Below are 12,247 nucleotides of genomic sequence, written 5' to 3' on the forward strand. Positions count from 1 at the left end.
GCAGCTTGGGGACACCACAGCCGTGAGGAACCTGTTCCATGCTCACCTCACTCTGGTGATGAAAGTCTTCTACAAAGACAGGCTGAAGAAACTGGACTCATTCAGACTAGAGAAAAGAAGGCTGGGGGGACACCTCATTGGGCCTTCAAGGATTTAAAGGCAGACTGTAAATGGAAATCAAAATCTGACAAGGGTAGACAGTTATGTGACAAGGGGACTAGATTTAAATTCAAGGGGAGATTTGTATTAAATGTCAAGGGGAGGTTTTTTAACAAAAGGAGTGATGAGGTGCTGGGACAAGCTGACGAGATACCTGGTTGGATAGGGCCTTGGACAATCTGTTCCACTACATGATCTAGTGGCTGGCAGCCCTGCCTCTGGTGGGGGCTTGGAACTTGCTGAAGCTTGAGGTGATCTCCAGAAATTACCCAGTCTTTACAGCAAAAACTCTAGAGCATAAGTCCTAGAGAATAGGATTCCATCACTGATAGAAGCACTGCTTCTACTTCTGGCTGGGAAACCAAATAGGAACTCAGCCTGAGATTTTACCTTGAAAGGAACGAATGGCTTCACAAATGGACATCAGAAATGAAAAGGGTTATTATTGAAACTTTATTTTTAGAAGAACTAAATGTCTAAGTAGATAAATAAATAAAGGAGCATGAGAAATGAGAAGGTGACTTAAGGAAACATTCTATTTCCAGAAAGCTACATCTATCAACTACAAATTGGGAACGAGTAAGAAGGGGTTGCTGCAACACTGCCTGCAGTGGGTCGCGCACTACAGGGCTGTCCCAGGGCCTGCATCTTCCCAGTGCTGGCAGCAGGTGCACGTTGGGCAGTGCAGGGCTGCCCAGGGCTGCCAGTCCAGTGACATCATGGCTATTGCAAAAGATGCGCAAAGGAAAGACAGGGCGTCCCAGGGTGCCTGCAGCTGGACCATTTCTGGGGCCTGAGGGAGCTCCTGCTGAGAGAGGCCAGGTGTCAAAGCGGGCGTCACAAAGGGCTGAGCGCCGTGCGCTGTGGGAGCATGAGTGGCACCCAGCATCTGGCAGGAGAAGGGCAGAGCCCGGCACCCGGCACTGTTCCGGCACTGGTGCTGCAGCAGGGCCTGGCAAGGTGTGAGCAGTGCCTTTCTGCGCTCGGGGGCTGTCTTCCTTGGGCTGCTCGGCTGGCAGGGGCCCCACGAGTGCCGCTGCCTGAATGCCTGCTGGCTCTGCTGCCTGCACGCTCCTCTCTGGCCCGGGAGCTGCGTCCTGCGTGGGATGGGCACCCGGGCTGCTCCTCTGGGCGCTCTCATTCCGAGCCTCCTGCAGGCCACGGGCAGGGGCAGTGGCATCCATGGCTCTTCTCTTCCAGGCTGCTCTTTGCTTGCAGTGTTGCAGCAGGTATGGGAAATCTCTCCTGAAATAGGGGCTGGAGTACAGGAGTAACTGGAAAAGGAAAAGAAGAGTTACTGCTGTCAGTGCAGGGCTGCAGGACAGCAAGATAGGAACTAGTGCTTCTCATGGCTAAGGACAAATGTGGCTATGAACTTGGCTTATCAGTGTCTTAGTTTCAGCTGGGGCAGAACTGTATTCCTCAGAGTGCCTGGTATGATGCTAGGGTTTGCTGCCGGGAGAAAAGCAGTGTTCTCTCCCCCATCACACGGGGAAGAGGTGGAAATGACTGCGTGGAGCTGAGCCAAATGCCGGGTTAAGCCTCACCTACCGTTCCCTTGAATCCTACAGCTTTGCCTGACTACTTCAAGGTACTTTGTGAATGTACTGTGAGAGTCAGTTCACGTGGAGAACAACTGATGTACTTACTTTCCTATTGCTAGCAAGCACTTCTTTCTTGGGCAGAAACTCAGGAAAGGAAGGAGATCTTCCCACATTCCGTGGAACTTTGGTGAATCCATAGTGGTTCAGCTGCCGAACTAAGTTCTTCATGCTCGTATAGCCAAACACTCTCACAGATCCTTCCTTGATCAGGACTTCCACCAGAAACAGTTCTTCGATCACCAGGCAGTTTCCTCCCAGATCCCACCAAACGCTCTTCACATCCCCACTTTCCGCCAGCACCCAGAGTTTTTGCGGGAAGCTGAGCAATGTGAAGACACTGGCTTGGTCAGCACTCTCCTCAGAGGAACTCAGACATAAATCTTTGGTGTCTTCCTCAACCGGAACCATTTCTGAGTCCTGTTCTTCCATCACTGCTATTCCAGCAGCGTTGACAGCAGCTGCTGGGTCCTGTCCTGGCAGACCACTAGAAGCAGAAGCTGTGGTCTCAAGCAGCACCTCCACATCAGAATGAGAAGCTGTTTCTGCTGATGGTGCCTCCATCTCAATTTCTTCTCTCTGGTTTGGACCAAAAATCGAGAGTATAGACACTGGTGCAGCAAGACAGTCTGCAACCCTGCCTGCTGCCAAGGGAAATGCACCTGGGTTCCGCAGGAACATGCTCAGGCATCACCACAACGCCCTTGTGTTGTCACTCGTCACTGTGACATGAGTGTGTGCCACCGTAGGCTGGGTTGGATGGAGTCGCCCGAGATGATGTCACTGAGCGGCACGTGTTGCTCCTGCCCAGAGCCATGGCTGCTTGAACTTGAGGTGAGAGGCAAATAAAGCTGCATTGCAAGGAGATCACCCCTCGCCTAGGCTTTGCTTCCACTTCCCTGTGCAGTCCCCCACGTAGCTCCCTGCTGGCCTCCTGGGTGTCCCTCTGGTTCTCCACATGGGCTGGAAACCACTTGCCCAAGCACTGAGAACACAAGACAATGGCCATCTCTTCCCTGTGTGTGCCCACCTCTTGCAAATGCTCCACAATTTCCATTGCAGAGCTGGGGCAAGGGAGTAGCCATCTGCCCAGGTGATGATCTGCAATGTCAGCAGTGCTGCAGAGGCTGCTCTGTAGGTCTGACTAGAGCAAAGACACAAACACACTTTGCTGATGGCATAAACAGGAGTTGTGTGATCAGCAACTGTATAAAGTTCACCGAGAGCACAATTCATGCCTGTGGAGCATCCCTGGCTCTATGTAGGTGCGGGAAGACAGGAGGCTGTAAAGCATCTCCAAGAAAGGTATCAGAGAGTTCTAGCTGATGGCAGCTTAGATCTGTCTTGAGCCCTGTTCGAAAACACAGGAGGGATGCAGAGCTGTTGGAGATGGTACTACAGGGGAGGTCCTCAAAGTTGTTCTGTAACCCACTTAAATCATACCCTCTATTCATTTCTTCTATACCTCCAGGGGCAATGACTCCACCTCATCCCTGAGCAGTGTGTGGCACTGCATCACCACTTTTTCTGAGAATAATTATTTCCTAACCTTCAACCTTATCATCTGCTGTTAGAACTGAGGCCATTCTACCTCATCCTATTGCTGTTACCTAGGAATAGAGGCCACCACCTTGCCACAGCCTTCTTTCAGGTAGTTATAGAGAGTGATGAGGTCTCCCCTGTGCAAACATCATATACATTGTCATCTGGGGACATTTGCAACACTGGAATGAACAATTACCCTCTTTTAAATAGAACATCCTAACTCTGGTCTTACACTTCTGTGATAGATAAAAGTATCTCATGCCTCTTTCAGCCTTGTTTTCTAATATTTCTAAGCTGTAATATCTATTATGGTTAACAATTTATCCAATTTGGCCTATCAAAGCAATCTTCCTAATTTTTCTTATTCAGAATTCAGCTTTTCTTCCCAGTAACCAGGCAGTGTCACAAGACTGCAATAGCTAGGCTAGGAAAAATAAAAAAAGTTTAAAAAGGGAGGAAGCTGTAATTTGATCAAGAACTTGCATAGTTTTCAATCTTCTAGTGTATAAAACCACTGTTCTACTGCTAGGTTTCTTACACACTAAAATTAATATTGCCGAAAGAAGGGGAACAATATGCATATTAAATATTTAACAGAGAGTATTTTATTCACTCAAGAAAAAAGAGCAATCCTTTTTGGAACATTTTTGGGTAATCTGGTTTAATTTAGCTGGGGTAAAGTTTTTAGTTAAATAACTCTATTCTCTGTTAGTACACAAACACCTCTAATTACAAAGCTGTCCAGGGAAGAACATCCTCCTTATTTAACAGAGTTGAGGTACTTTCAGTGGGTAAAGGGAAATGATATTTCAGAAGTTGACTTTTCTTGTACTCTAACATCTTCCCCCAGGATCAGAACAAATAAAACATTTTCATTGAAGCTGCTTCCTCCAGCCACATTTTCTTGCAGAAATTTGTTCTAAGGCGTTTCCTGTCAGTGCTTCCCATCGTTTGCCGAAGTTTGCATTTTTTTAATATATATAAATTTTACTGTCCGTGGCAATAAATATCATATCTGTCATCCACAGCTATCAATATGTCGCAGAGACTGCTTTTCCATCTCATGTGGTTGTGACGAGCTTTCAGATTTGGCTCCCAGCATTCATCCCTTCTTGGCTCAAGAGTGAAGTAAATCTGCAGTAGCTATTAACTATTAGTTTAACCAGACTCAAGGTTCCGAGTACCGTACTTCAACATCTCAGCTCATTGCTGTTGAAAGAACTGCAAATGCCAAAGTGACAATAGCATCAAATAGAAATGATACTTGCTAAAGGTTCAGATGTAATTGTCAAAATCCTTTCCACAGCACTGAACATTAACCTCGCAGGTAGAAGAATGAAGTTGAAGTTATAGAAAGCAATGTAGAAATGTAGTCACATGCTATTACTTGTATCCAATGGTAGCCAGATGCGTTTCCCAGCTCTCTGTTGCAGGAACGTGTCCAACTGCAGCCAGATCAGGTTGAAACACTGAGTAGCCAAAAACAGGTGGACACCAAAGGTAGAAACCTATAAAGATAGTACAGAAATGCAGGCACAGTATAGTAAATATCTTGATTTAGACATTAAGGGGAGGCATGATTTCTATAAAATTCTTACCTCCCAATGGTAACTAAAGCATTACTATAAAGATACAGTTACTTTAAGAGAAATTGGGTTTATATGATTAAGCAATTAAAATGAGAGGAAAAGTACTCCACTGTTTCAACAATCTCCACTTGCATGTATACAATAATGCTTTATCTCTGTATGATATAAAGTTCTTGCATTATTCAGATCATAGTCTGTAATTAAAGATAAAGGTTTCCCACAGCTTGAGATGCACACAGGCACAGTATTCTGTGTCCTGCAGAGCCCAAAAAATCTCAATTTCTCAAATATATTGCAACAGTAAAACAGCACATGTGTGCAAGAAAGACACAGTTACCTACAAAAAGATTCTGGGTAGAAAATGAGCTGTTCTTCAGTGTGTCCAAAGTAAAATCAGTTTGTTAGTTTTTTTGTTTGTTTTTTACCTATGACGTACCTTAGCTCCAGCTTTACTCTGAGTTCTGGTAAAGAAGTCTGCTTCTCAAAAGAATGTGCACATGTGGTGATGCCTACAACTTTTTAAAACAACTAGCTTGAAAGAGGACCAATATTTCTTTCTCTTCCTTACCAAATTTTTAACTTCCTCCATATTTTCAATATTTGGCTTCACTTCGAAAAAGTGAGTAACTACTGCTATTTTTGTAATGGAACAGCTTTTTTCTCATTCCCAGAACAAAACTTGTGGCAGATGACTTTGACAAAGCTGGATAGCAAAGAGGTAAGCCTGCTCACTAGTGCTGCTGTAGCAGCTGCTCTACGTGACAGCTGAAAAGTGCATTTCCAGTCAAATTCATGCAATTTTAAAGAAATTTTATCACAGCTACTGGCAACAGTTTCCTGGGAAACCTGTACAATGGATGAGAAATCATGGAATTGTAGAATGGCTGGGGTTGAAGAGGACCTCAAAGATCACCTAGTTTCAACCCCCCTGCCATGGGCAGGGTCACCAAACACTAGACCTGGCTGCACAGAAACATATCCAGCCTTGCCTTGAATGTCTCCAGGGACGCAGCTTCCACAGCCTCTCTGGGCAACCTGTTCCAGTGCTTCATCACCCTCTGAGTGAAAAACTTCCTTCTAACATCCAACCTAAATCTCCCCGTCTTTGTTTAAAACCACTCCCTCTTGTCCTATCACTATCAACCTGAGTAAACAGTCATTCCCCCTCCTGTTTATATGCTCCCTTCAAGTTCTGGAAGGCCACAATGAGGTCTCCCTGGAGCCTTCTCTTCTCCAAGCTCAGTTCCCTCAACATTTCCCCATAGGAGAGGTGCTCCAGCCCTCTGATCATTTTAGTGGCCCTCCTCTGGACCCATTCCAAGAGCTCTGTGCCTCACTTGTGCTGGGGGCCCCATGGCTGGATGCAGTACTCCAGATGGGGCTTCACAAGGGCTGAGTAGAAGAGAACAATCACCTCCCTCTCTCTGCTGACAACCTTTTTTTTTTTTTTTTTAATGTGGAAAAGTTAGCAATAATGTAAAATACGTATCTCTGGCTACCATCTGTCCTTGTGGATATGGACATGTCTTAAAGAGAGCTGGGCAGTGTGCTATTAGAAGCATTACTGTGCCCCAGGCTTCATGAACAAGATCAAGGTATCTTCTTCCTCACGGAACTTATTCCAGAGGCTCAAGTGGAAAGCATGTGCTTAGGTAGACACCAGTGTCAGCCTCCCTCAAGCAATACCCAGATGTGTTTATTCACACTGCAGACGTCTCACCACTGCAGCACTTTGCCTGTCCCCAGCTCTTCAAAGAGAGCCTCAGAACCCAGCCAGCTCTGTATGGTGTGGCAGAGGAAGCATTGTTCCTATTACTGCCCACAGAACTTGTATTCAGTTGTTAAACTGTATAGCTTTCATCTGTTTTTCTAAGGAGACAAGTCTAATGCAATCATGCTGAGTGTGTATGCGTCCATCCATCCATCCATCCATCCCACAGCAACTCATAAGCATCTTGCCTGGCTTTGATCAAAGCTGGCAGAAGGTCATAGACCTCCACAACACCAAGTTCTGCAGGTCATTGGGAAGCAAAGCACCTGGGTCTGAATAGAGAGTGACCTAATGGCTTGTCCCACAAAGAAAAAAAGTATGCAGTTCTGGCTCATCCCTGGACTCCAAGGGATCCAGCATGAGTCACAAAACCAATTGAAACCAGAAGCTTTACCAGTCCTGCAGCTTGCAAGACTGACTGTGAGCTGTGGCCTCCAACAAAGCAGTTTCTTAAAAGAGTAATAATTTCAGATAGAGCAGAACAGCACAGCATTTCCCTCCTGTGCTATCTCTGCTGTGAGAAATTTCTGTCAACCTCCACACTGGGGCCAAAGTATTGAGGACTCACATCATACTGCTCATGGACCATAAGAAAACCTCAATCTAACAGAAGTCAAAATGAGCTGCTGCTTCAGCTATGATCAAGCTGACAGAGATGCATATGTTAGGGAAGACTAATACCAAAAATGAATAAAAAGTAGCATCAGGGCACCTTCTTGTAGGCATTAGTTTAAAAAATGGGAGGAAAGGAAAATGAATGCCTTTCACTCATAATCAATTAGTGAAGCACTGGAATAGGTTGCCCAGAGAGGCAGTGGATGCCCCAAACCTGAAGACATTCAAGGGCAGGCTGGATGGGGCTCTAAGCAACCTGAAGTAGCTGTAGGTGTCCATGTTCATTTCAGGGGAGTTGGACTAGATGACCTTTAAATGTCCCTTCCAACACAAACAATTCTGATTCTATTATATGAACTATGAAGATAATATGAAAAATAGCATTGCAGCTCCTCTGGATTCAAATATCTAAATTGACACTGTAAACAGATTTTTTCCCCCTCTTTCCTGACTACACGTTTTTCTGAGCTGGAATCTAATTCTGTACACATACCAGGATGCCACAATTACTACAGGAGACCAGCAGGTATGAGTTTTGCAATCTCTTTAATAGCATTTTCCCTTTATTCACCTTCTGAGGAGCCATGCATCAGTACTTACTTTAGCGAATAAAATACTACTCTGAAAGCACTTTGTTTTTCAACATAAATAAATGCACATGTATATGCATGTGCATATATTCAGACACTACAGTCTCAATGCAATACAAACGGGCAGAAACACAAGTCACAGACAGTTGTTATAACTGTGTGCAGCACACATAATGGCATTTGCATTGTTGCCAGAAAAGAAGCCTTTTTATCTACAAATAACAGGAGGTAAACTTCAGCTACTTTTAATAAAACACGGGGAATGCTGCTCCTGGCAAATGCACTACAAAGGCTAATATTTAAACTACAATGAAACAACAGTGGCAATAAAAGGTACTAGGTCTATGCTGTGGATAAGATTTACATTAAGATAAATAAAGGGAGTTCTTTAGATTTTGTTGCTTTTTCCTTCCCAGGAAGAGTTGTGGTTTAAGGCAAACAGTCACTGACTACATTTTATGGTGAGCTATACTGCTACTTGGGCATGTAAACCTGAAAATCCTACCAGCAATCTGAAGATTTTAATCCCACTAAGCAGCCCTAGCTCTCGTAATTTTCTTTTAATCTTAATAATGCATCAAAAATGAAATAGCACAGCACACCGTGCCTCCATCATTTCAGTAATAGACATTCATTTGTGTATTGAACTTGAAATTTTCTTAGTCAGGTTAAAAGCTAGTTTAAAAATCTTTAACTTTTCTTCTGTTAAATTTTTACACCAAATATATTTATTTTGTTCAGTGAAATATTAGAAGTGAGTTGTCTTTTTTTTTTTTTACTCACACTCTATGCAAGTCCTCAAAACTCGGTGATTACAAGAAAGTTAAATGAAAGGATGCATAAATCTCAGGAAGATCCACCCACATCACCTCTTGGCAAGTCCTGGAGAAAAATTCCCAGTGAGTCCCTAAATCCAGATGCTCCATACTCCCTGCCAGTGTCACCTGTGGTGCTGGTATTCCCACATGCCACTTGCACATCCTGTACAATTTTAACATCTCAAGGTCTAATCCAAGAGATTTCAAGTCAGTGGTGTTCCCAAACAGAGCTGTTCAAATCACTAGCACAATTCAACACGTATATCTTAAATATCATACATACATCAAAGAACATCGCTTCTGAAAGGAGCTCCATTACATACTCTATCTGATTATCAGGTTATTACAATTGCTGTTTTATTCAGACTAAATGCTCATCTATTGCAAAAAATGAGAGAACCAACATAAAAATGTGTACTTCTTTGGTGCTGATCAAAGAAGAGAATAAGTGGAGTGAAATGATCTATCTGGATTAACATTGAGGCAAAACGTGGAAGTGATGGGTGAAAACTTGTTTCTGTTTCACAGCCAATTTAAGTCAACTCTATTCAACATCGTACCAGCAAAAGTAGTGCTGTTTTGGCTTTTTTCTTTTTATCTGTAAGATGCTCTAAGTAAGTAGGAAGTACCCAAATGTGTGTACGTGTTTCTATTTATCAGTGTAACGTGCCATAAACTGTGGAAAACAAAATTTCCCTTCTTCTCTTTTGTAGCGAAACCATGGTATACACAAGTTATAGCCAATGTACTTGAGCTCCCAGTTAGAATTAAATTGTTTGAAGGCAGACTGAAATTCCCTTGTTGTACTATTATCTCCCTCTATCTGAGTTCAAATGAAGCCCTGTAATTAAGAACATATTTTTAATTCCTGGAAAAAAGTTTTATATTGTCTGGAAGAAGTGAAATAAACAAAACAAAACAGAACAGTGGTTAGAAGACATAAAGATTCGAGCATTCTTTTAAAAAAGAGAGTGATGGCAAATCTTGCCAAGATAAACCAGGTGGACTACTGCTACCATCAGAAGGCTGCCAAGTGATATGGGCTACAGAGCACAGGAGGCAGACTGACACAAGTATGATGGTTTGGAGAAAGACCAGAATTCCACTTCACAGAATAGTCTCTTAAGAGATTCGAAGTTACTAGCTGGCTTTTTCAGGAGGGAAAAGGAAAACTGCCCAATCTGCCTGCACCACATCTGGACCCATATCACTCAGGATCACAAGGGCTCCCTGTTCACAGCTGAGTATACAAACCTTTCACACTGCAAGTTCCCGAAGAGCCTAACTCCTGCCCAGGGGGAGTGAACAGCAAGAGTGAATTTGCTTGCTGCATCCTGCTTTATTAACATATGACACTGTACCAGGCACATGCAATAAACCCATGCTCACACATGACTTCTGTTAAATCCAGAGGGCTGCTGCCACAACTCTGTTTGCCATGGGTCAGGATAAAATGGCGTATTCTCCCTTTGCTGAATATTTCCAGTTCAACATTAATGACAGCTCTGTCCAAAACCAAGAGTTGTATGCTGTAAACTCTGGAATCTTTTTCTCCACATTTGTTCAGTAGCTTTGATTTGCATGGGTCTGGAAAAGGAGCCCTCTCCTACCACAGCCCCGTCCTGTTTCGCTGCAAGGGGACTGATTTCTGCTGCAGACGCAGCCTCAAGCTCTGGGGGGTACCAGGCCCAAGTCTCCTGGTACAATTTAGTCAGAACATCATCTAGTTGAGACAAAAATAAGGCATGAATGCTCCCCATTGCATGCATCTTTGCTGGATGGTTTGGTATTGCCTTATTCCCACTGACAATGGAGTTAAGGGAATGAAACGTTTTGAAACAGCAGAAAGCTGTCAGCAGTAACCACTGTTGATACTCATGCTGGGCTAAGCTTGATACTCCCGTTTGTTGTTTATTTACTTATTAAAAAAAACATGTTTGATAAAACACTTCTGTATGCAAGAAACAATGGCAAACTAATAAGCCAGTGGTTAATTTTGTTCTTGTCCTAGGTTTAGTTTTCTTCTTAATCAGCTACATAACTGTATTAGAAAGCATTCCTTTGCCCAGACTTTATGTGGTATGAAGCAAATCCAGAGGCATTTTGCAAACCAAGGCAGCTAGTTGTCACAGAAGAACTGGGCGGGTGAGTGAAAGACAAGAAAACGTATTTAGAGAGCTGCATGCAAGCTGTAGGAAAGTACAACAGACATTACATTAATTATATATATACATGTATAGCTCAGCACTTTTAAAGTCCCCACCAATCTAAGAAACGGTCTCACAGACTTCAGTCACAATTACCACAGATGGATGGAAATAACTAGATGGGGAAAAGTAAATAGAAAACCCAGTAACAATTTTGAAGACAGGAGTAAATGAAAAGTTTGTCACAGAGTTTTTTCACTGGTCACTCTGTGTAGATGCTAGCATTTAAGTTTTTAATGCATTTTTAACTGTATGCTTTTAACAGCCAGCAAAAGGCCCAACTCATGCTGAGAAATCTGATACTCGTCACAGAGACTGTTTTTATTTCTGTGTCTGGGCTGCAGCAGAACAGCACTGGTAGCAAATTTGCTTCAATTGTTTTTGGTGCCACCAACTGCCTCATTCTGAAACTGAGGGAGGGCAGGCTGCTTCCCACGATCACCATGGAAGGCAATTCACAGTGTAACAGAGGGAGCTTTTTTCCTGGTTAATGCCATGTGAGCAACTTCGCTCCAGCTCTCAGGATGTTCCACAACATTCTCATGGTAACTATTTTACAGAAAGGAGAACCAAAATACCCCCCTCCCTCTGCCCCTCATAAAAACCCTTCAAACTACATCAAAGCTTCAGGAAATGCTGTTCTATCATTCTTTTTGGTAGCAGCTACACAGGACCCACTCCTGCTTTCTTTGCATGTCCTCAGTTACAATCAGCTCCAGTGGCAACTTGGATCATGAGCGGAATACCTAAACCAAACAAGGAAATGGTCATGTTCTCCATGCATGGGATAAACTGTCCCCTAGCAAAAGCTGGGAGAGACAACACTGCTTGCAAGAGGCAGAACCTCAACGGATTAGAACGTGTGGTTTCTGTTGTGTTTTCTTTTTTCTTCAAAAAAAAAAAAAAAAAAAAAAGCATGTAAAACATGCATATTCTATTATGTTTGTGTGTATTCTATTGTACAATAGAAAAAATATTGTGTGTTTCACTTCTTGCCACATAATATTGAAAAACTATTTTAAAAATGCTTTGAAGAACACTCCGAAATGTTACTGGTATTGTTTTCATAATTCCAACTTAGCAGGCTACAGAAAATAAAATGTTAATGAATGGATTAGAGAAACTTCTAAAAAATGTCCAACAGCTAATTTTTCTGAAAATGGTATAAATAATGTCATCTCATCCATCCAGATACATATCTGGCTTTACTACATCAAAAAACTTTACTGGTTAAGAAAACCTTTCTAGCCTTTATTAAGGAACACACCATGGTTACTGACAAGTAATTTTTTTTATTTTTATTTTTTTACTCTATTTTAATAGCTGCGCTTCTGCATTAGTATATGAGATGC

At 42.9% G+C, this 12,247-nt stretch overlaps 1 protein-coding gene across 1 annotated transcript; it reads right to left on the bottom strand.

The window, feature by feature from the left end:
* Window positions 1–781: 781 nt before the first annotated feature.
* LOC136058887 (uncharacterized) lies at window positions 782–2,441 on the bottom strand. The gene is given in 3 exon segments (XM_065752671.1): window positions 782–1,076; window positions 1,078–1,433; window positions 1,809–2,441. Coding segments are annotated over 3 exon segments (1,284 nt in total).
* Window positions 2,442–12,247: the final 9,806 nt, after the last annotated feature.

The sequence above is a fragment of the Cyrtonyx montezumae genome, unplaced genomic scaffold (assembly GCF_038088225.1).
Source record: "Cyrtonyx montezumae isolate F1298 unplaced genomic scaffold, pur_monq_1.0 scaffold_8, whole genome shotgun sequence".
NCBI classification, from domain to species: domain Eukaryota; kingdom Metazoa; phylum Chordata; class Aves; order Galliformes; family Odontophoridae; genus Cyrtonyx; species Cyrtonyx montezumae.